A 24,332-nucleotide genomic window follows, 5' to 3' on the forward strand; every position below is an offset into this window, starting at 1 on the left:
TCATGCCGGGGTTAGGGTTAGGGTTAGGGCTGCTGCGCTGGCTTTCTCACTCTGCCAAGTAACGTCTCTCATCAAGACAGCAGGATTACAGCCAAGGAGTTTAGCTCATAGTAAATGATGCACGGAGTGAAATTGTAAGTACAGGTAGTTACAGAATGTGTCTATCTGTAGTTGTTAACGATTGTTACCTGCTTAAATTTAGGTTTACTTGAGGCAAATGAAAGGGAATAGTGTAATGAGCTATGTTAACACTAAGCTGGCTAGCTAGCTATTTTGTTAGAAAATGTCTCCAGTGAGCAAGAGTGTGAACGAGCAAATTTGAAATGTAAGAAATAACTATCGACAGCTCTCTATTCTTTGCATTAATATCTATCTCTAGTATTTTAAAACAATAATATCAGTGCCTATAGAATGTTGTTGTATATAATCAGTTCATATTTGTGTTGTCAAATTTCACAATGACCCTGAAATTCTGTCTCTTCTGTTATCTTATACTGAATGAATGCAAGCAAAGATACAGAGAAAAATCACACTCTTTCTGATTGAACCAATCTATGAACTGTATGAAACATGGATAATATCCGCAGTCCCAAATGAGCCCAAAAAAAATTGGCGCGCGCTGTGCGTGCAAACATTCAGCAGCCTTAGGGGCTAAGCCCCCCCTTTCTTTCAACCCTAGAAACGCCCCTGATCTCTCCCTTGACCTTAAAGATGCCCTGTGAAGTTTAACTGGAAACAAAATTAGGATTCACTGTTACCCTTAGCAAATATATCATGCATTAACATACAAAACAAGTAGTTTTAAGTTGCATAAACCCAAACAGTCTGCCTGTCCACCACCTTAGTATCTCATCAACTATAGATTGGATTATGAATTTGGAATACATTTTCATAATGAATATGACGATGAATTATGAATTTCACGATAATATTGATAGCCTCTGGACTCATCATTCAGATCCATCATCTGGTAAAGATTGTGATTTTTCACATACTTTGGTTTTTGATGATATACCTGCCTTCAAGGCACAAGATTTAAATCAGTTTGCAAACTGTGCGTATGTTTCTGTGAGATCCAAACTAAGCCCTCTGGTTAGAGAGAGAGATCTGTCTGGTCCCCAGGGTCTAAAACCCACCAGCATACCCCCATCTAAATTCCAACCCTGCTGCTGCAGCCCTTCATCCCTCTCTTTTTTCATTTTCCTCGCTCCTGTTAACTCATTTTCTGGCCTTCACTCGATTGGTTCTCTTGTGGTCTGTTGTCCACTTCCCTCGCTTGTCATCTTTTGATCTCGACTGCATTTAGCTCCCTCAGTCTCTCCTTTTTGGTTCCTATAATGCGGAGAGTCTTGATCTCTCGCTCGTCATCACTTCTCCTCACCGCTGCTTTCTGCTCTGTGACGACCCCTCCCTTTACTGCTAGCATCATGCAGCTGATTACTTCCTGCAGGAGTTGGCAGAAAGGGAGGGTCGTTAGGGCAAGGTGCTCACACCTGGCTAGGCCTCTACCCAAGGTGATATAAGCCAGCCTGGTCTCATTGTCTCTCTCTCTCTCCTAGGCTCCACGCCGCTACAGGTTCTTGGTTCTTGGTTCTTTTTGGCGTCTTCCTTGTACACTCAACAGGAGCACACACATCTCACTCATCCATACACTACATTCACCACTGATGCCACTACTCTCCACACCTCATGCTTTTTGTACATATAATTGTTCAAGTTATAATAAAACCTTTTCATTTAGCACTTTCAATCCTGACTCGTCTCCCCTCCTTGTCACATATGTTGAGCCAGTTTGTGACAAGTGGGGGCTCATCCGGGATACAGTATTAGGATTAAAATAGCTTAAATTTGGTCTGTACTGGTAAATTGGCCCGGTTTAGGTTGGTGTGTGCTTCCTCCTCTTGCAGACAATGGTTTTTGGTTTGCTTTGTTGGAGTGTACACTACTTGTTGTTGGACATAGCTGACTGTGCGTTGGTTAGTCATCAACTGTTCTGGGAGGGGAAATGTCAGGTTGTTGTCAGTGCTGGTTATTTCTTGTAGGAAATTAAGGAGAGGTATTTGGTCCATTTCTGTTTGTGGTGAAGGTGATTGGATTTGACTGGGGCTTTGCGTTTAGCCCTATCTGGGGTATGTTGGTATCTGTTGGAGCAGGAGTTTCTACCCCCTGTTAGGTTTGGTAGCGGGTTCCTCTAGGGGACTCGTGGTGATCACTTTAGGTGGCGGCGAAGGTGGGTAGAGCTATTAGCTCGGGAGCACCTCTAGGGTTGGGAGAGGGTTGCCAGTCCTCTGGTGGCCTTCTTCTCACCACTGGTTTCGCGTGCATAAGTACCCCCCACCATTAACTGCACGAAGACTAGGATAAGTTAGTTAGCTAGTTTTAATGGTTGTAGTTAATATCAGTAAAGGGGGGAGGCTCCTGTTCACCTGTTACCTCAGGTTTGGGTTTTCTGCGTGTCTCAGTCAAGGTTTGTAACTTGTTAGGCTGATTGTTTTTGAGGATGGCTTCCCTTGTGGAGAGTTTCATCCAGGATCCTTCACAGGCTTTGCTGGACCAGTGCACTAAAGATCAACTTCTTAGGATAGCAGAGCACTATGAAGTTGACATTTCAGATATAAAGTTAAAGGAGAGTGTGAAGACCTGCTTAAGGGATGGTCTGTTTGAGGCTGGAGTTTTGTGCAGGCAGTCTGTAAGCAGTCCAGTGACCAGTGTAGTGCCTAATCCTGGAGCTCTAACATTTGAACAACAGAAGGAGTTGCTGCAGTTGCAGTTAAAACAGCAGTTAGAGTTGGAGAGGTTGAAATGTGAAAAGGAAGTAGAGTTGGAAACTATAAAGCATAAAACTGAGTGTGCCAAGTTGGAAATGCAACAGCATCAACTACAGCTGGTAAGAGAGGGTAAACTTTCAGATATGGGGAGAGTGGATAGTTTTGAGGCCTCAGGGGGCAAGTCTTCCCAGTGTGACCTGGTTAATAATCTCCGCTGACTGTCTTCACTGACCATAACCCCCTCACCTTCTTGAAGTCACTGCAAAATCCTAATCAGAGGCTAATGAGGTGGGCGCTGTTCCTGCAGCCATATAACCTAGACATCCGACACATTAAGGGGACTGACAATGTAATGGCAGATGCCCTGTCTCGGGCACCTGTGGACCCTTAGTCTATTTATTCATGCTGTCTCTCATTTCCATGTTCTCCTCTGCTCATCTCTCGGCTCTTCATTCCCTTAAAATGCTCCTTTGGTACCAAGGCTGCTGGGTTGGTGAGGATGGAGGGATGTGCTGGAGGATGCAGCCTGGGGGGAGTGCAGTACTGACTGTCAGTTATTGGTAACGTATGAACCATGACAGATTGGAACATATTGACACTTATTTGATGTATAACACGAGGTGGAACCTCGTTCTTATGGAGGGGGGTGTGACGACCCCTCCCTTTACTGCTAGCATCATGCAGCTGATTACTTCCTGCAGGAGTTGGCAGAAAGGGAGGGTCGTTAGGGCAAGGTGCTCACACCTGGCTAGGCCTCTACCCAAGGTGATATAAGCCAGCCTGGTCTCATTGTCTCTCTCTCTCTCCTAGGCTCCACGCCGCTACAGGTTCTTGGTTCTTGGTTCTTTTTGGCGTCTTCCTTGTACACTCAACAGGAGCACACACATCTCACTCATCCATACACTACATTCACCACTGATGCCACTACTCTCCACACCTCATGCTTTTTGTACATATAATTGTTCAAGTTATAATAAAACCTTTTCATTTAGCACTTTCAATCCTGACTCGTCTCCCCTCCTTGTCACATATGTTGAGCCAGTTTGTGACAGCTCTTATTGGATTTCTTCAGCTTGGTCTTGTTTTCCCGTCTATTTCTTACTCACAACCGATGATCCTCACAGTTTCTGTTGATTATTGTGTTTTTTAAATTCTCTGTCTCTCTCTGTCTGCCTCTGTCTTTTGCTGCCTGTGGAACATTTGCCTCTTTGTCTCCTGGCAGCAGATTGCAGGCTGGACAGGAGATGTGGGTGTTTGACATTACGCACAGAGCTGAGGGCCATGGACAATGTCAGCATGCACAAACATAATTGGATATATCATTTGGACACATGCGCATGTAGACACAAACACACAATTGCACATGCACACATAAATTTGCCTCCCATTCCAGCAAACCACATCAACGTGCATGGGCCTAATTGAGAAGACTGGCATTGAATTATGCAAACAAACCCATTTTTTCGATACAGGCTGACAGAGAGATGGACGTGCAGATAGAGAGCGTACAGAGGGTCTGATACGTTTATGCTATAATCATATGCAGCACAAGAGCAGATTACTTAAATGGTTGAACAAATGATTGACAAAGAGCTGTTTTTCATCCGGCTTACATAACTGACTCATTTTAACCATCTCGACAAATACCACAACACGATTCCCCCTCCTTCTCGCTGTCTCAGTCTTGTCGAGTGGGGGGGGTTTGTGCTCGTTGCGTAGCTTTAAAATTGGCTCATTTGGACCGGAGTCAGCCCTGGTCGGGGGTGAATGGGTGCTTGTTTTGTGCACAGTACCTGCAGCTGTGATTACAGCACTTGAAAACAACAGCTGAACTGTTCAGATTATCAAGAAATGGAAGAGAAAAACGCAGGCTTGGATTCTGCCAACCTCCCTCCACCCTCTGTCACACACAAATTATTTTATGCACAGCCAGAAGTGTAAAGTGGGCGGTCACTGTGGAAAAGGTCCCGGTCGACGTCTTGCTCTGCAGCAGTACTGCTTCATTTTTAGCTCCAGCTCCTAGGGGGGGGGGGGGCAGACATGTTATTCCTCCTTTTTCTTTATAAAATATGTCACTACAGAAGCACTGAGTGATAAGAGAAAATCATTGTATGTAATAGGATCTCAATATATTGGTCTCAAAATATATCATTATCAAATGGCCAGAAAAATGACAATGTTAGATTCTGACAGTTTTTAAAAACAAAACTCTGTCTTGATGCATGTGATTTTACCATTTCAACACTGAGTCAGTGTGAGTGAGAGGTGCCTCGACAATTCCACACGTCACTATTGTCACCATTGACAGTTGAGTTTCAAAAAGTCCAAAAAAACACTGTACATTGCGCTACAAGTCCAAATGCAGATTTACTTGCATACCCATTTCCTGCAACTTAAAATATCTATTTAGATTTTCCAACATTTCTTTTAAACCACATAAATAAGACACAAGATAAATCTAGCAGTCAACACGTGTATCTAAGTCTAACCGGCTCATTCAACTATCTAGCTTAACTGACATCAGCACAATGCATGGGATTTAGTGGGATAAATAAAAAAGTTTATATTTGTTTAATTGTTAAGAAGTGGGAACAGCACTTTGTTGAATATTAATGACTTTATAAAGTTCAAGGTTCCATCATTCATTACCTCTCATTATCATATTAACAGAAGACTCTTCTCTGTGACAATGAGCTCTTGTGCACAAATTGACGGATAAATGCAAAGTCTCAAATTTAATACGACAAGAAAACCAACATGATAAAGAAAACATTGAATTTTAAATTACACAAATAAGGCATCTATCCTTGAAAGTCTGGAACGGAGCTTATTATTAATGCCGCTGACAAACTTGTGTGCGCAGGGATTTTGTGTTTTGCCTGTTGTTGACTGTGTCTTTTAAAAGGGTGAGAAGCAGCAGAGCCCATATGTAACACTTAGAGGTGCAGGGGGTTATTGGTGTATTTCATCCAAGGCTGCCAGACAGTACAGCTCAGAGCATCCCCCCATGTTGTATGGCTTTTATGTAATTGACAGATGCACGTGTACTCGCTAAAATTACATTTTATGTATAGTAGATTACGAGACGTTAGAAAGTGTTAAGCGTTGCAGTGGGTGAGCAAATCAAGACCAATAAAAATAATAACGTCACCGCTTGGCAGATTTATTCTTAATTTTCAGTTTTACCCCTTGGTCAAAATAGATTTTTAATTATGTTTACTTTCCCTGAGGGAAGTTTACTTTATTGTCATAATCTAAGCATTGATAATGTGCTACCCCCCCCCCCCCCCCCCCCCCCCCCCCCACAGGAAAAGCATCTTTTCTCTCCTTGTACAGGGGCAGGAATAGAACAGGACACTTGGAGCGTGTATGGATTTAATGCATTGCTTATGTAACATGTCACTCCCACTAACACTCGCCATACAATCCTCATGAAAGTGAGGCTGCAATGTAGGTTTGTTGGCATTATGAATCCTGTCCATTACACAGTACAGATTACATAAGAAACCTTTATTGTCAGTCATAAGATAAATTAGCCTGAGAAATCTGCAGGGGTTTCTGCAGGCAGTCATGACTAAGACGAATCTGAGTCATCTTTCTATGGTTAATGGGTCAGGAACATAAAACAATGTGTGGTTGTCTAGGTCCTCACACCTTTGATGAATCTGAACTGAAACTAGAATCGCACCCACTGGAGTTCATACCTCTGCATCCCCCTCATGAAAACATACTAAAATGCTCTAGATCTGGATTTGTATCTGGATCTGCAACAAATTGCACACACTGGTGAATGTGAGTCCGCTAGATATGTCTGATTTGATTCATCACAAATCCATCAGTTATTATTTGACAGATCAACAAAATGTATTGGCTTCTTCTCCGACACGTACCACATCCTTCAAAACGTTTCATGGAAATCTGTCCAAACAGACAAAATACCTCAAATACATGATTTGATGCCATTGCACACAAAAACAAGTGGACTGTACAGGTGGGAAAGGGGCTTAGATCAAATTAGCACATAAAGCTTAAAAATGAAAAGTTCAAAGCAGATCACTGACTTGCATAGATACATTTTGTAAGTAAAAAAATGTGCATTAACATAGGTGATGATTATGCATCTTCTGTTTATGTTCCACTAGCGTTTGATCCACACGCGGCATGAAACGTGACCTGCAGTCAGACATGTCACAGCAACAACTTGCTGATGTATGACCAACTGTGTGCTTGACTGAATATCTGGGTCAACTGGCTTTCCTGCAGAATGATTCACGCTGGCTAATTAACTGGTTGACTGGGAATTCAAACCTGTGTGCTGAATTAGCATATATCTCCGGGTGACTGTGTGGCCGTTTAAATGGCCGATAATCACCTGTTTGGTGGACTTGTTTGTTTCCCTGCAGACGTCCACGCTTGTTTGCGTACAGAGGCTTGTCTTTCTTTCTTTTTCTCTTTCTCGCCTTCTGTGTGTTATTCTCTACTCGTCTTCCTCACATGACCACGTTTGCTACGGTCACGCCCTCTTGCATTTCCCCTCGGCTCTGCCTCCACTGGTTTTTCTCTCTTCTCTCCATCACTCTGCGTCTTGCAGCCTCTAATGGCTTCACCTAAGATGCGATCGCTCTCTCTCTCTCACTCTCTCTCTCTCTCTCTCTCTCTTTCTCTCTCTCTCTCTCTCTCTCTCTCTGCCTCTCTTGGGGTCACCCAGTCTTTTGCCTGAGGTTCAATGCTGCACTGCGCCCATTCAAAACACCCACCGTCTCTTAATAGCACAAAATACGCACTGGCTGTATACTGTGCTGCTTAAAAGGAGGCAGATGGGCCTCTTGAACTGATATATGAACTGCTATCCAGGCCTAATACACACAGATGGACCCAGCATCTATAAAGCATGTGCACTGCGCGTGAAGGAAATATTGATGTGGCACTTCTTTTTATGGTGGCAATATGGCTTTACATAATGTTTAGCGATAAACATGATGAGTGAGTGAAGACGCCATCCCTCCCTCTATCTCTCTCTCTCTCACACACACACGCAAACACACACACAAACACTAACACACACATACACACACACTTGTGCCCCCCTTCACAAACCTCCCAGTGGGGATTTTACAGCGAGTCACCGGGGGAGGCTGAGGTGTTGACAACTCTCCAAAACAGACCTCTGAACTGTCCTGTGCGCTGTGTAGCTGACTCTGTCTGTGCTGTCTGTCCTTCGCAGGGGAAGACGTACGTGTTCGACCAGGTGTTCCCCACCAACACCACCCAGGAACAGGTCTACAACACCTGTGCCAAGCAGATTGTCAGAGGTGAGTCACGGCAAACAGCTGGTTTCACTGGAGCGAGGAGATTCACCGTATCAGCAGCACCTTGTAAATGAGGAGAAAACCAATTTTCCCTGATATGATGTGGCCACGCGACTCGCAGATATCAGCATGAAATAGATGCGTGCTTGTATCACAGCAGGGCCTGCGGACGGGACGGGCAAACGGACGAGGACCGGAGAGATCAAACAAAACCAATACCCTGGAGAATCACATCTTCTTTCCTCTAACCCCCCTCCTTCCCCCCCCTCCCTCAATCTGCAATCTCTGTTCATGGGTGCCCCTTCCTCTTTCCCTCCCCCCCAATGGTAAGGTGACATTATTCTACCAACTTCAAGGAGACTCCATTTGACTAGTTCATGAAAAAAGGAGATTGATTTTGGTGGGCACATTTATAGAGCGTTAGATTACTGTGATGGCAAGAAGGAAAGACGGAAAAATGGCAAGATTAATCATGTGGTGCAGGGAAGGACAATAAAAAATCTCGGTTAAGGATTCGGCAAATGGAAAGAAGATGTGAAGTGAGATCTGAAGAGTGTCTGTAACGGGCCAATCGAGATGGAGAGCCTGGGCAGAGAATTGAATCCATGTTTTTGTTAACTCACCTTTTTTACTTGCCGGCTGTCTATATCTCCCTTTTTCCACCGTCACTCTCTTTGCCCTTTTCCCCTGTCTTTCTCTCACACTTGTGCTGTCTATCCACCCCGTCTCCTCTTCGCTTCCCTTTGTGGTGGTCTCCGCTGTCTAACCATATAATCTCCCGCTGCCTTTATTTCCATTCAGAGACATGCGCTCTTTATTCACTGCTCTTTTATGTGTCGTGCTCAGTTTTGGTCTCACTGGGACCAGCGGGGCGGCAGAGGAAGTCGTTTTCCTGGACTGGGAGAGTAAAAGCAACACCAGGGGGTGAGGGAGAGGGGGAGAGGGGGAGAGGGGGAGGGGGCGACATGGTCTCACCTGAAAGCTCCTGTGATTTGTGAGTGGTCAGTTTACCTGCGGCGGCTGGGTCCTTTCAGGGTGATGTGTTTTTCTTTATCCATGTTTGACTTTTGCCACTTTTGGTTTTATTAGGCCGTGGCAGTAATATATGACATTCTGCAGGGTGCTGCTGCTTAACCTCCGCTGGTGAGGTGGAGTTGTTTTCACTTCATCACAGAGAATAACGGAGGGAATCATATATTTATGCTTGGTTCGGTCCTTCACTCAGTGTCGCCTGGTGACTCTTAGCGCTGCAGGTAGGTGTTGTTTATTGTGTGCAGCCACAGAGGTCGTTCGGCTTCTAACTAAGCTTAAATACCAGGTGCTGCTCGCCTCACTCTCTATGAAGCAGTTTGTTCTGTTCTTGGAGCAAAGGTACAAAGATATTTGTCTTTGTCTGGGAACATGTCCACCTCCCTGTTACAGATGAAAATCTAGTTTCACGATTACAGTTACGAAGATGATCATGGTCATCAGTATTATCGATGAATGGTTAAATGGGTAAAATGTTCAAAAACCTTAATACTACATAGTAATAAAACAGTACTTGATACACAGGCTGAGGTAATTTTAAATAATAAATTAATTATCAATGAAAGTAGATGGAAAACAGAATCTACATATTGCAACAAGTATGTTCATGTAAGAACAATACAATCAGATGAAAAATAAATCTGATTCCTAGTGACATAACAAATATAAAATAATAACACAAAACAAAGGTTACGTTAAGGGCGGATGTGGACGTCAAATGTTGGTGACAGTGGATGCTGTTAGTGTAACCACCACATCCCTGTGATTAAAGACAGAAATGGTACAACCCACCATCTGGAATTTTACCACCGTACACTGTGATACCGGTTCCATCACTACCTGTCTTATTTTTCCAAGGCTTGTGTTAGATTTTCTTTTAATATGCACATCGTGTCCTTTTTTTTCAAATCTAACATCCCTCTTTTCTTCCTCCCTATTTCAGATGTGCTGGGTGGATACAATGGGACCATCTTTGCCTACGGGCAGACTTCCTCGGGAAAGACGCACACAATGGAGGTACAGTATCTCTCAAGTGATTCAAACAGCAGACCTGTCGCTGTGCCATATGCCACATGCACAATAACACACACATACGTCTTCTTTATTTGAAATACCTTACAACCAGAATCTACATATCCCATACAATCTACATATCTGCTGTCCCATACATCTCTCTCCGTCACTGTCATCCCTCTGTATCTCACTCCCCCTGTTCCTCTGTGGGAAGTTACCTCCTTTCACGACTCTCTCCGGGAAAACGTCCCAGTTCCTTTTCAAGTCAAATGCTCTCCTGTCTTTTACCGTAATCTCCCCTTAATTCACCCAAGGGTCTGGCGTTTATCCCACTCCGCTCACTGGTTCTCATCTCATCTCTCTCTCTTTGCAGGGAAACCTTCACAATCCCCAGGGAATGGGAATCATTCCCCGGATCGCTCAGGACATTTTTGAACATATATTTGCCATGGATGAGAACCTTGAATTCCATATAAAGGTTTGTGGGAATTTCAATCTGCTGTGTGTGCTCATGTGTGCATCTATGCAGCTGTCACACGCACTGGAGACGTTCGGTTCCATACAGTGACACATTCAGTGGGATTTCGACTGGAACCTCTGATGTAATCCTCACATGGATTGGCTGAGTGGAGCATCAATAAATCATGATATATAAACCACGATAATCCTGGAATATTTGCTGTTCCTTTTGTCCCTTTTACACCACAGTTGTATAATAGAGGTTAATACCTTGCCTGGCCTGTGGGCGACAGATTACTACTATTTGTGCAATGAGCATTCATTTTATTCTACTCATGTATCTGTATCAGCTTCTCTTTCTGTCTCCTACTTTTATTCCAAATATCCACTGCCCCATGATTTTGTTTTTTCTTTTGCGGTGCAGGTATCCTACTTTGAGATCTACTTGGATAAAATCCGGGACCTGCTGGATGGTGTGTGTATGCACTGAGAAAATGTGACGCAACATGCAACATAATTCATACTGTACACGTGCAGCCATCTTGCAGCACATAGTCATACATCTAAGTACATAAAGATAGGATACGTTGTATAAGCAGTCATCAATGTGTAATATCCACAAAATCCTTTTTTATGCCACTGGAGAGGAAGATTGCAAAGATAACTCTCCGGCTGAAAACAGTGCTCAAATCATAACTGCATCTTTTTAATATAAAACTCTCTGTATTTTATAGAATTAAGCTAGAATTTAACATAATTTAAAATATAATTTTTTTATTATTATCTATGACAAAGTTATGGTTCATAATAGTTTTTTATTATTAATAGATTCCTGCTCACTTCTAAAAACAAAACATATGTCCTTGTAATGGTGGTAAGATATAAAATAGTGTACAAGGTCGAGAAGATTTGATCGATGAGGTTAAATGGAAAAAGTGAGCAACCGTGTTCATTTCCTTTAGACCTTTACTTATCTGCGTCAAACAATAAAGCACAGCAACATAACAGTTCCGTCGTGTCACTGTTACCGGTGCATGATGATGGAGAGGCCTGGGGGGAGAAGGGTAGGCAGCTCCCCTGTGATTACATCTTTAATGGAAGCAGGGACACTGGTGAAAGCCCACATCTGTATGCAGAGGAGGGCTCAGCGGCTGAGGAAGATTTAAGCCATGTACAAGAAAAAACTGAGTCTCCAACAAGGGAGGTGAATCGATGGCGCTCGGCGAAAACCCAGTGGAGAGGATGGTGCTAAAATCACGCAATCACCGACACGCAACTGCACACACGGCCTCGGAGGACAAAACAGTCGCACAAACAGGAGGAGTTTAATTACCGTCGACAAGATAGGACTCGGAAATGTGAAATGACTGATGCTGGAAATCGGGCCAATGAGTGGCTTTGCCAAAAAAAAGAGAGTTTTTTGTCCATAGACATAAGCAGAGGAATATCATCAAACCTCGGTGACTTTGGCAAAACTAGTTCAGCTCCATTAAAACATTCAGAGCTGGAGACTGAAGTATATTTTCACACCGCATTAGACACATCTGAGTCACGAACACGCAGGGAGCAGTCAGGTCTGATTACACTTAGTGTAGCACGAACACACACCCACGCACACGCACACACACACACAGAATGCTCTGGGTACAACGGTGACCTATCTTCTTGTTTTTCTCTCACAACCCAGTGACAAAAACCAACCTTTCAGTGCACGAGGACAAATACAGAGTTCCTTATGTGAAGGTGAGTCACGTGACGCTCTGCATATGTGACGTTAATGTTGTTTGTGTCGTGGTTGAAGGAACAGATGAGGTTTAGAAAATCATACTTAGTCACGTTGATTTCATTATTACGCAGGACTCACACGCTCATGCGTTGCAGAATTGCATCGTGGTTCCGTTGCATCACGTTATTTGTGCGTCAGAAGCTGAGAGCTCAAGTTTTCATGTGTCAGCAGAGGCATCAGCCAAACAAATCTTGTTTAAACAAACACGAAGCACAAGCTAATCAAGTCGCGTTAATGCAAAGGCCTAAGCTGCAACCTTTTGACAGAGCTGGTCTGGCTGTTCTCTTGTTTTCAATCTTCAAGCTAAGCTCTCTACAAAGCTTTTTTTAAATATAGGCATTGTTTAGTTTAGATTCTCATCCATAGGGTGTTCGGAAAGTGCATACGTCCACCAAGACTAACACTCTATCGAGCCATGTTAAATACTGAAATCTGTTCATTTGACCCAATCCATTGAATTGTATTGCTGCCTGGGTCAGATCTCCACCCTTCCTCAAAATGTAATTGAAATCAGTTTGGTAGTTTGGAGTAATCCTGCAGACGGACAAACAAACAAACACTGCGATGAAAATATAAAAAGCAGAAAACAGCAAACCTTTGTGATTGTGTATGTGTCTGCCCTTCTATGTGCGGCACTATATACAGTATTTGTTTTGTGTATTTACTGTATGTGTAGATGATTTTCAACTACACAAATGAATGTGTGCATGTGTGTCCTTTTCACTCAGGGCTGCACCGAGCGTTTTGTCACCAGTCCTGAGGAAGTGATGGATGTGATAGATGAAGGAAAGGCCAGCCGTCACGTTGCTGTCACCAGTGAGTCACTCAGCTGATTTTTCTTGATGTTCAGACACTGACAGACATTTCACATCAGACTTTATTTTAGTTCAAGTAAAAGAAAAAAAACATGATAAGAGGAAGAACCCATGATGAGGTGCAAAGTGAACGTCTTAGCAACTGTCTATGATTAAAAATGATTAATTTAAATGACATTTTAGATAAGGAGTCTGAATTGAAGTCCTCCCTCTCCTCTCTATCTGCTCTGTAGACATGAACGAGCACAGCTCCCGGAGTCACAGCATCTTCCTGATAAACATCAAACAGGAAAACGTGGAGACGGAGCAGCAGCTGAGTGGGAAGCTGTACCTGGTTGACCTGGCTGGGAGCGAGAAGGTAGGATCAATGTGGATTTCTCGAGTAATATCAAAAATAGGACGATGCACTGCTATTCACCCCAAATATTCAACGTCAGCAAGATTTTGTAACAAAGGAACCAGACGTCCTTTCAGAGAAATGGTGATTTAAGAAGCAGACAATGTAAAAGTGCTGAATGTGACCCTTCAATGCACTCACTTGGTGGCACTTTTATAATAGAGACTGATAATTATTTGTGAGGGCTTTTCTTGGCTCAGTCTATCACTGTTGCAATATCAGGGTCAGTGTTTGCTCACTTTGTGGAATCTAATTAGTTCCACTCATCGGAACAAAAGAAAGTCATTTTCCGTGAACACTTACCATTCGCAACTTTTTTTCAGTTCAGATAAGGTTTAAAGGAGTTTTCAGCCGAGACAGAGGTCACACTGAGGGGAGAAGCCTCAGTCAACGAATTGATCGCCTGTTTCGAGGCCTTTCAGGTGGAATCTGAGTCAGCTAGCCTCTCAGCCCCTCCCTATAAAGCAGTGTGTATCTAGGACACAGGTTGTACTCTGGAGAGCAGACGGGAAACACATTAGCGACATGCAAGAAAGAGAATACAGCACGTGCTTAGAAGTTGTAAATGCTAACAGCGTCTGGATAAATGCTGACGTCTGTGGTTCGTAGAGAAATAGCGCCGATGCTGCACCTTTAATTCGTTTTAGTCTTCCCCGCGGGGGGTGAAGGAGGAAATGCTCTGCTCCAGAAACTTCTCCCCGACTTTGATACGAAATATTATGAATGAACAGGAAGCCGGTGCATGCATCCACGAAAAAGGCTTTGATAAGATGACATAAACCTCCATAATTAAGCCCCTCATTATCTCGCTGTAAATAATTGCATCCCATGACGATTTTCCCAAGTTAAATATCAAGCAGGAACAATGTCACGAGTCTGTTTGTAACAATTTCTAATACAATGCTACACAGCGCTGTAATATCCAAAATCATTTTCTTGCAATTTTCCTAAAAAGAGCAATGAGGACTACAGGGAAAATAGAGACAGTAAATAAAATCCATTTATATTGAATGGTGTATCTGTTATTATTTGTGTGTAGACCAAATTTCTGCATGTTCCACTGACCTGTTGTGCGCTGATACAAAGGTGAAGATGGCAGGTAATTGGAATTGATTCATTGTGTGTCTACCAGCACAACAACCTCAGCATTCTCCCCATAATAAGAACCAAATTACGTTGTCTTTTCCAGGGACCTTGGTTTGGATTTACTGAAACAAATCAGTTCACTTCTAGAACCAAAATAACAAGACACTACAGATACTGTCAATAAAGCATTACAGGAACACAAACACAGGTTTAGTGCTGACATTTTAATGATGGCAGTGTACTTTACAACCAAATGTGTTTGTGTGTACGTGTGTGTGTGTATATGTGTGTGTGTGTGTGTGTGTGTGTGTTTCTGTGTATCTGTGTCAGGTCAGTAAGACAGGGGCGGAGGGATCGGTGCTGGATGAGGCCAAGAACATCAACAAGTCTCTGTCGGCCCTCGGGAACGTCATCTCAGCCTTGGCCGAGGGAACGGTACGGTGGAGTCTTCATCTGCAGTCAGGGATCTACGTGCCCTCAAGCTTTTCCCCTTTATTAGTTTGTTTTTAATAGATACTTAAAGCTTACCTTCAAAACAATGCACTTTTTTCTACACATGGGGATTTGTTTAGTGCCTAATGATACTAAAAGTAACGAGCAAATCACAGACAACAGTGAGTCAGCTCACTGTCTCTGGAATCACGTCCATAACACTAAACCTAACCCATACTATGTAGCGGACATATATATTATGCTATTCAGTTTTTCTCTCCTCTAGGGTTTTATAGCTGTTTCTCTGTATATAACAGTTTTGCAGTCTGCAGTACAGGCAGCTCCTCTCTAGGGCAAAAAAATGATCTCATCAGAATGCACGACTTGTTGCTAGTCTGACACGCCCCCTAAAACAGCCAGGTAAAACGGATGCCAACACTTCCTACTCTCACTGAAAGCTGCTGACCAATCACAATGAACTGGAGTCTTTTAGAGACAGGAGCTAAACCCAAGTGTTTCAGACGGAGGCTGAAAAGAGGAGCTGCAGCAAAGGACAGTACAAGGAGAGTGATGTGTGTACTTAACATTAGAACATGTAAATCTTTTCAAGTAATAACCCAAATGAATGTTATTATGAGAATGATATCCCTCCATCTGTTATCTATACCACTTATCCTTTAAGGGCAATCCAAGCAGACATTGGGCGGGGGGGGGGGGGGGGGGGGGCACCCTAGACAGGTTACTGGGTATCCCAGGGCTAACACACAGAGACAACCAACCATTCACACTCGCGTTCACACCTAATTCCAATTTAGAGTCGCCAATTAACCAATTAACAATGTCGTACTTGATTTGGGATTTGATTTGCTTCCTTGCAGAGAGTGAGATTAAGCAACTTATACCAGTCCCATGTCAGTACAGACCCCAGCAGTCGGCCTGCTTAGTTTTGCACATGGAGCGGAAAGAGGATGACACAGCGTCCCGGGCTCTGTCCAAAGATAAAGTCTTTTGTCACACAACGTGATCAGAGGTTTTCTCGAGTCCACTCGTATTGACTTTCTTGTCATGTAACTGTGTTTGATGAATGCTGCAGCAACACATGAGCACATTTTCTGTCCCCCTCATGCAAAGTGCCCAACGCTGCCAACGCTTGTATCTCTAAATTTCAACAAATTCAACCAGCCAATTCCCCCTCTCAACCCATTCTAGTCCTTCCAAGCTCCATCATCATAATTAAACCACTCACTATTACTCTGGAGGCTGAGGGAAGTCTGTGTAAACTTAATGAAAAGGCTCACCGATTTTTAATGCCTCACAAATCCTTCATAAATCTACCGCTTGTTATTCTCTTTCATTTTGGCAAGGACACGCTCTTTTTGAAGCTGTTTAAAGGTTAAAAAGGTAATTCTGTGTACGATGCAGCAGATGGAGAGAAACCTTTGTTCTCTGCTGATGCGCACAACACATTCCTTTAGTGATGAAAATAAAAGGGATGTGCCTGGTGTGGAAACTCCGAACGTGTGACACAGCTTTTTAAATCCTACAGTTCTCTTTTAAAAGGCTTTTCTCACCGTCTTTCCTCTTTGCTTTCTTAATCTCTCTGAAGAAATCCCACGTGCCGTACCGTGACAGCAAAATGACTCGCATCCTGCAGGACTCGCTGGGAGGAAACTGTCGCACCACCATGTTCATCTGTTGCTCTCCCTCCAGCTACAACGATGCAGAGACCAAATCCACCTTGATGTTTGGCCAACGGTAAGTAGCTATGGGCTGGCGCACTATGCATCACTACACACACATTCAAGTCTCGCTCAACTGCACCTTTTACAATGTTTTTCTGCTAAAATGAGCTCAACTCCGATATGCTCGTCACATACTGCTGCCTCCAACTGTTAGGATTCAGGTTTTAGGCTGAACTCTATGTGCATGAAGCAGGAAGCAGAGGTGAGGAGGAGTTTCTGTAATGAACTGGCAGGCAGGTGGTCAGGCCGGAGGTCCAGAAGGAAGGCGAGTATCTTTGAGTTAAAATCCGAGACGTGCAAGCAGGGAACCAAACTTATGTCCAAGCAGAGAGCAGGACATGTGGTGAATGTCGCCGAGGTGAACAGGATGATGTTCAGTGCAAACAAAAACAGGCGGTAGCACACGAGGTGGTCAAAAAGCAGAGAACAAGAAGTCTAGCTTGTCCGGCACAGTTGTTCCAGTTCATACAGCCTGGAGGGGAGTTGCTGATTTCTGAACCGTTGTGTAGGTGGTAACTGAACGCCACGTCCCGCCGGCCAGGGTAAGAGTGGAGACAGACAACACATAGAAGGAACGCAGGGGGAAAGACACACAAGGACAACTTTTGAGGTCTGGTAATATACTGGATCCAAGCTACAGACATTGGACAGGCAGGTTGAGCAACAGGGAAAATCTCTTCAAACAAGCAAGGTTATAATCTCTGATGGCAGGAGGGCTGGTTGGCACAGGCAAACTCCAGAACTCTGATAGAAGGAAAGAGCTAAAACTTTTTAAACAGAAAATCAGTATGTACAGGAAACACTGGGCCAACAAGGTAGAACAAGATAAGGAGTAAACAGACCCAAGCCAAAATGAACAAGTGACATTGAGAGTCTTGTGGTTGGGATAATTGGGCAGAGATAAAACACCTCAGGGCCCGGCAGACATCACAAAAGTGGGAAACCAGACAAAGACGTAATGATCAAATTCAAATGACCAAAAAAAAAGTTAATTGTCCACAAATTCATAAATCTTCAAACATAGAGAAAAAAAACAGACTCAAAGCTACACAAAATAGGGTAGCAGCAGCCCTATACCCAACCTTAATGCTGGGCTCACACATATGCGTTGCGTTAACGCTTGAATGTGGACGTCACAATGAAAACAGGAACATAGCCAGCTGTGGTGCCAACGTGCCACAGTAATCAGTGCACTACTAAAGAGAACTAAATGGGGAATAGAATCCACAACCAGATGAAAACACACCGGGTTCACTTGCTGCCTCTGCCTCCTCTTTCACATTAACGTGATGCGATTGGCTAGTGTGAACGCTTGAGTGTTTGTTTAAACACGATTTCTTTGGCTGTTGCTTCTGTTACCGCTTGAAAAGTTGAGCCCTGCAACGCAACGCTACACAACAGAACCGCAACGCATGATGTCACCCTATTCAAAGTAAACAATAGTAAACTTTGCTTTTGACAAACCACACATGACTCAAGAGTCTGGGTGTTTGCTGCTGTTTGATTTCTCATCATGCTGTGACTCTTTAAAGAGCATCCTCTCGGCTGAGCTGCACCTGTAGAAGCAGAGCGTCTGGTTTACCTGCCAGCTTCCCACTCCTCCTGCTCGCTGTCAACACAGAGAAAGTCACAGATGGAAAATCCCCCCCCCCCCCCTACCAATGAGGTCCCTGAATATAGACTGTGTTGGCTGAAATAAATAATGTATGAGCAAGCAAAGGGAGTGACAGAATCCACAGCAGATATTTGAATTTTACCGAACAGAAAATTCGGTCTCTTATCTCCCTCCGTCAGCCACAGTATCTGCCCGAGCCACGGCTAATCTCTTTATATTTCTAAATCGATATGACGTCAATAGCGCTCTGATATGATAAACACTTTACTCAGAAAGTTCAGCACCATCAACAAATTAAGTGGTAAAAAGTCTTCAATTATAGATTTTTGAGGGGACAATAAACCTTTCAAAGCAGGTAACTCACATTTATAGGCTTCATTTGATAGTTTCAGGCAATGTCAGTCATAGAAAATCAATGGTTTGATGAATTCGATGAATTTTTGTAAAATTCAGATGTGATGGAACAACATTTTCGATGAGGCTGCTTGTCAAACAAGAATATGAATGTATATAAAAACAAGACAGTCTTTTCTCACTGAGGCGTGAAATTGTGCGATAGCCACTGAAGAGAAATTCTCTCCCGGAGCCGAGTGCCACGGCTGCAGCGATGCTTCAACTCTGTGACGCCACTTATGAGGGTGATAATTGAAAAATATGGTCGCATTTTCTCTTATAAACGGTGTGACTGCTATATTTACATACATATGAATACATTTTGTATTCCGAACGCCCCCCTCTCCCCTCATGCACCATGACCCAGAGTAGGTACAAACCCAATTTGCATACCAATTAATGAGATGCGAGCCCATTTTCATTGGGCAGTGAATTCTGAAACACCCTTGTTGACAGTTTTTACAAAAATGTTTCCCTCTCTCCTTTACCCTCACACTGTTTCCCAACTCCCCTCCCCCCCCCCCCCCCACCCCGTCTGACTCCATTGCATTCCCCTCCAATTAGAGCAAAGACCATCCGAAACACTGTATCCGTGAACCTGGAGCTCACAGCGGAGCAGTGGAAGAAGAAATACGAAAAGGAGAAGGAGAAGAACAGATCAATGAAGGAGAAGATTCAAAGGCTCGAGGCTGAGCTGAACTGTAGGAGGGACGGTAATAATCGCTCTGGCTTCATGTCGGCACCTCACAAAAACACTCTGCCGGGGGAGAAGCGTGAAAATTGCCGGCCAGGCATTTGACATTTTCAATACTTTTTGTTGTCAGAATAATAACAAGTGTGATTCTTTACCACACAAGTATGGGGGGGGCGGTCAGTCAGGGATCTAGAGGATGAATCACCATGAAATGTGGAATTTTTCAAGGCCATTTTCACATGTATGTTTCGGAGGCTGTGTTCAGACCTTGTATGAACATCCGCCCTGAGAGGTTCGATCACATGTGGACAGTTCATCTGCTCACCCCTGACTTTAGAATGAGTCTTGAGTGCGTCCACGGCGACCACTTGTGATCTGAATTTCCTTCCTCGCTCTATATGCAAATGACCAAATGATGCTGTTGAGTTTACAGCTGGGTCCTTTGTCAGTGTGTTCGTTTTTGTGTGTCAGTGTGTGTGTGTGTGTGTGTGTGTGTGTGTGTGTGTGTGTGTGAGAAGGAAAGATAGAGAGTGGAGCCAAGTGTGTGTGTGTGGGGGGGGGGGGGGGGGTGGCTGAGTGAATCGATGCGAGTCACATTTCAGTACAGTTAGATTTAAATAATTTATGTAAAAATTGAAAATCAACATGTGGCTGAGTGTGAAAATAAGATGATTTTGATTCATTGTGAAACTGAAGCAGGTTAGAGGACGTCAGTTCAGTTTAAGTCAGCTTGCATCTAAGCTCCTGTCCAGACCTGGACTAACATCTGTCCTGAGAGATCCAATCACCAGTGGTTAGCTCATCCGTCCACACCTGACATTAGAATGTCTCCTGTGACCACTGGGATCGAATCTCACTTCCCCGCTCCCTGCAAATAATCACATACATTATTTGTGTTTTTGCAAAGACCAAATTGTGTTAGTTTGCAGACGTGTGCGTTGTCAATGTGTGTCAGGAGGGGCTGAAGGAATCTATGACTGCTTGGACGAAACAATCAATCATTGTGTATTGATCCGTGTTGATTTCGTGGCTACGAACAAATCAATGTATGGGCACTGACAGGCGTAGACATATGTTTGATTCCCTGTGAAGCTGGAGCGGATCAGAGGTCGTAAAAGACAAGTGAAAGAACGTGTCACACAACCTCCAGATCTGTGGATACAGCGACATCCAGACCTCGACTTAGCACAGTCCTCATGTGATCCGATCACTCGGGGCGGATGATAGCACCAGGTGTGAGCACCCAGGGAAATGTCTCAACAACGATGGAATTTGAATGTCATGAAAGTGGATCCCCTCAGGATGAGTCCTGATGACACAGACCATCCTCTGACTTTTTCATTTAGCGCCTCATTACTTCAAGATGTTAATTTGCCCCAGTGCTGGTGTTCCAGTGCAGTGTTTACAACAACGAGGCACCAGGAGAGGGACAGGTTCAGGATTCTGAATCAGCTGAATTATATTTGGTGACTGAGCTGCCACTGAAAAAAGTAAAGAGGAGATGTGTGTGATGTGAACGTCCTGGAAAGGGAGTTCAGGGAGTACAGTCTGTCCACAGTCCCCTACAGAAAAATCACTTCACTGCATGTCCCTGTCCCGGTCTCTCTTCATGCATCGCAGAGCTCCCCCGAACAGGACTGGAAGTTTCCCCAGCCGGCAGACATTACCTTTCACTCCACAGAAGTGCACATTTAACCTCATTTGATACCGTCTGAATACATGCCAGGTGAAATGTGGGGAGGAGAGAAGCCGGACAGACTTTCTGGACCTGGGCCCAAAACACTTAAAAATCCTTCCTGCCTGTTTCTGCTCCATATTATTCAGGCCTTTACACTTTGTATAACTAAATTCTCCTCACATTGTGCTACAGGGAGTAAACGCTGGAGGCTTTGGGTTTTTTATGAAATCTTATGTATTAGTAATCCTCAAAAAGACGGGGGCTAATCGCGGCGACCGAAAAGCCATAACTTGCACCTGTCCTCTTCCGTGTCAGCACACACTCGAGAAAACAAGCACATTAAGGACAACACACACGTCTCCCCCTCATAATTACTCTCACACACCCCCACACATCCATCCGCTGCTGCCGGACTCGAGGTCGATTCAAATGTCAGCGCTCTCAGTGGTAGTGATCGGTTGACATTCAAGCATTGTAATGAATCCTGTCCTGTGTTTTTTCTTTCCTCGATGATCATTCCCTCAGCGCTTAACCTGAATTCTTAAATTGCCGTGGCAGATCTTTATTGAACACCTATCAGCGGAAATGATTCCTTTCACTGCTTCATCCCACTCGGTTCCTCAGATTCTCTTTCACGCGTCCTAAGTCACCCCTTCGACTTTCTCCCCCTCCGTCTCTCTTATAGTTTAGTACTTTTAATTTCCTAATAGATCATTTTGACAACAGCTCTTGCCCCCTGTTCCCCCATCCTTGTATTGTTGCCCACCTCAGGCCCAAAACTCCCCGAGACAGGATTTGACCTCCATCTTGCACCACATTACTCGACTCTTTAATCAAGGAGAGCGCAAAGACAGGAGCAGCTGCCTCACATAGTAAATTCCATCCCATCTCCATTCTCCTCAGTCCGTACCAGCCATCGCCCATATCATGCAATGCAGGATTGTGTTACATTCAACCTGGCAGATGCCTTTACTGATTAGCTCACCTTCAACCAGGCAGGACGGCCTGATCTGTGAAAGGAGTCAGATAGTTGTATTGTCTTAGGTATGGATCACTTTGACCTTTTCTTAAAAGGGCAAATGTCTCAATTTCCAGATTGATCCCCCTCTGTCCAGTTACAGTAAATGAAGTCAGTTAAACCAGTTCCGTGAAACTGTGGAGTCACACAAACAGATGCAGATGGTTTCTGAGATGAGTCAGTAATAACACAAAGAACTAGAACAGCACCAGTGCTCATACCTCCTCCAACAGGAGAAATCTCTTTTAAATTCTTTCGGAACCGGATTTTTATTTGGATCTGCATCAAATTGGACTCACTCGTAAATATCAGTCTATCTCACAATGTTAAAGAAACTGAAAAAAACTTTCCTGGATCCGCCCCCTGATCCGGATCTGCACCCACATTTTCCATACTTTGCTTACAAGCTAACACACAGTAAGGGGTTAAAACATAACCTCCCGGTGGAGGTGAAAGTAGATGCTGAAAAGTGGCAACATTTAATATGCTGGAGATGTGCATGCTGACAGGCACTTGGAGCTCGGTCCTCTTCAGGCAGCATCAAGAGCTGTATGCAGATTTTTCTTGAGAACTGTGAAGTGCAGAAGACAGTGATATGATAAATTACTTTCATGCCATAAAGTTGTAAACACTTTGCGTTATAGTATATCATCTTGCATATTGTCACCACTGGCTGAAAACAAATGATTAAATAGGTTTATTTGAACTAAATCCAGCAAGTAGATGAAAACAAAATGCATGAGACGTGTCAGTTAATCAGTAGTGTCAGCGGCAGAGTGTCCCCCCCGCCCCCCCCCCCCCTTTCCTGGTCAGCATGGCAAAGGGCCTGTGCTCTTATATACCACTGGGCATCGGCAAAACACAAAACCCACAGACAAAGACCAACCAAGCAGCCAAAAGAGATAAATCACACTTTTAACACACAAAAAGAAAGGGAAAATGAGAAAACACATCCCCTGAAAAAAAACGATATTTTCGAAGTAGTTCCTTTATGCGGATATATATTATCACACTATGATTTCAGTACCTTATTACTATACCTACACATAATGCAAATAGTTTATGTGGGATGTTATTTTATGTGGAGATCAAATACTGTTCAGCAATAGTGTGAGAATCCATCTCACTGACATGTGTCCCGTGTTATGACATGGTGTATTCTTCACATCCCTTCTTGCCTTTCCCTGTTCCCTGAGTCACAACAACACAATCCTCCTGAGAAAGAACATCAAACTTGGAATGTATTTCAACCCAGAGTAGCTGACAATCCAAGCTTCTATTTTGTCTTCTGCGTTTCCTTTCTTTTCTGCATTCACCTTCACCCCTTCTTTTTCTGTCTTTCTTGCTGGGATCTCTGCCAGAGCCGCACACAACAAAACTGACAATCTGATAAAACATATGCTGGTCGTGGGTTGTTGGATCTGAGCACATGGAAAATTATGCTAATTTATGGCCCTGAAACATCTCAGCTCTGAGATTCCAATGCATGTTGAAGATTATCCCACTAATCCATTTTTATGCATTAATCCAAAAAGACGGATTTACTAGATTGCTTTACGTCTGTGTTTTTAAGTTGAGAACGTGTCGGGGCAGTTGAGTGAAGGATCGGAGGATGTTCCCCTCGTGCCTCCGGAACCCGAGGAGCCTCTTCTTGACATCTGCAGCCCGTGCACCCCTTGCTCCATCACGTCCTCCATTGTGATCCGCATTTCCGAGGAGGAGCGGCAGAAGTATGAGGAGGAGATCCGCAGGCTGTACAAACAGCTGGACGATAAGGTGATGAATGGCTGCCGCATATGACAATTTGTGAGCATGAATTTAGATCTGATTACACACCATGGTTGGACCTTTTGATAGTGGTATGCACCCATGAATACAAATAGCCTATAATACATGTATTATGCATGTTAATGAATTCAGCTTGTGACACCCAGTGACTAATGTAGATACTGTTAAGAATTGGTTTTGTGTGGAAGTAGTAATATTCGACATAAAAAGCTCAAGTTTTCATTTATTTAACACATCATATCCTCAATGCAGGTGTTAGCTGAGCACAGAGCTGTTGTTTGGTTGCTTTCCTCACCAGATTGTACATTA

General features: G+C 43.7%; 1 protein-coding gene and 1 long non-coding RNA gene across 3 annotated transcripts in view; both read left to right on the plus strand.

Moving 5' to 3' along the window:
* kif5ab (kinesin family member 5A, b) overlaps positions 1-24,332 on the plus strand; it is a 65,388-nt gene that overhangs the window by 18,959 nt on the left and 22,097 nt on the right. For both annotated transcript variants that reach the window (XM_053410687.1, XM_053410695.1), the window contains exons 2-12: positions 7,993-8,080; positions 10,050-10,123; positions 10,494-10,598; positions 11,004-11,052; positions 12,267-12,322; positions 13,094-13,181; positions 13,414-13,538; positions 14,994-15,098; positions 16,702-16,850; positions 19,410-19,558; positions 23,809-24,011. In XM_053410687.1, the coding sequence (XP_053266662.1) occupies positions 7,993-8,080; positions 10,050-10,123; positions 10,494-10,598; positions 11,004-11,052; positions 12,267-12,322; positions 13,094-13,181; positions 13,414-13,538; positions 14,994-15,098; positions 16,702-16,850; positions 19,410-19,558; positions 23,809-24,011 (1,191 nt within the window). The remainder of the gene's footprint in view (positions 1-7,992; positions 8,081-10,049; positions 10,124-10,493; positions 10,599-11,003; positions 11,053-12,266; positions 12,323-13,093; positions 13,182-13,413; positions 13,539-14,993; positions 15,099-16,701; positions 16,851-19,409; positions 19,559-23,808; positions 24,012-24,332) is intronic.
* On the plus strand, positions 2,984-3,769 carry LOC128424508 (uncharacterized). The gene is made up of 2 exons (XR_008333036.1): positions 2,984-3,328; positions 3,579-3,769. It is a non-coding gene; the product is annotated as an uncharacterized LOC128424508 (long non-coding RNA).

This window comes from Pleuronectes platessa, chromosome 2 (assembly GCF_947347685.1).
Source record: "Pleuronectes platessa chromosome 2, fPlePla1.1, whole genome shotgun sequence".
NCBI lineage: Eukaryota > Metazoa > Chordata > Actinopteri > Pleuronectiformes > Pleuronectidae > Pleuronectes > Pleuronectes platessa.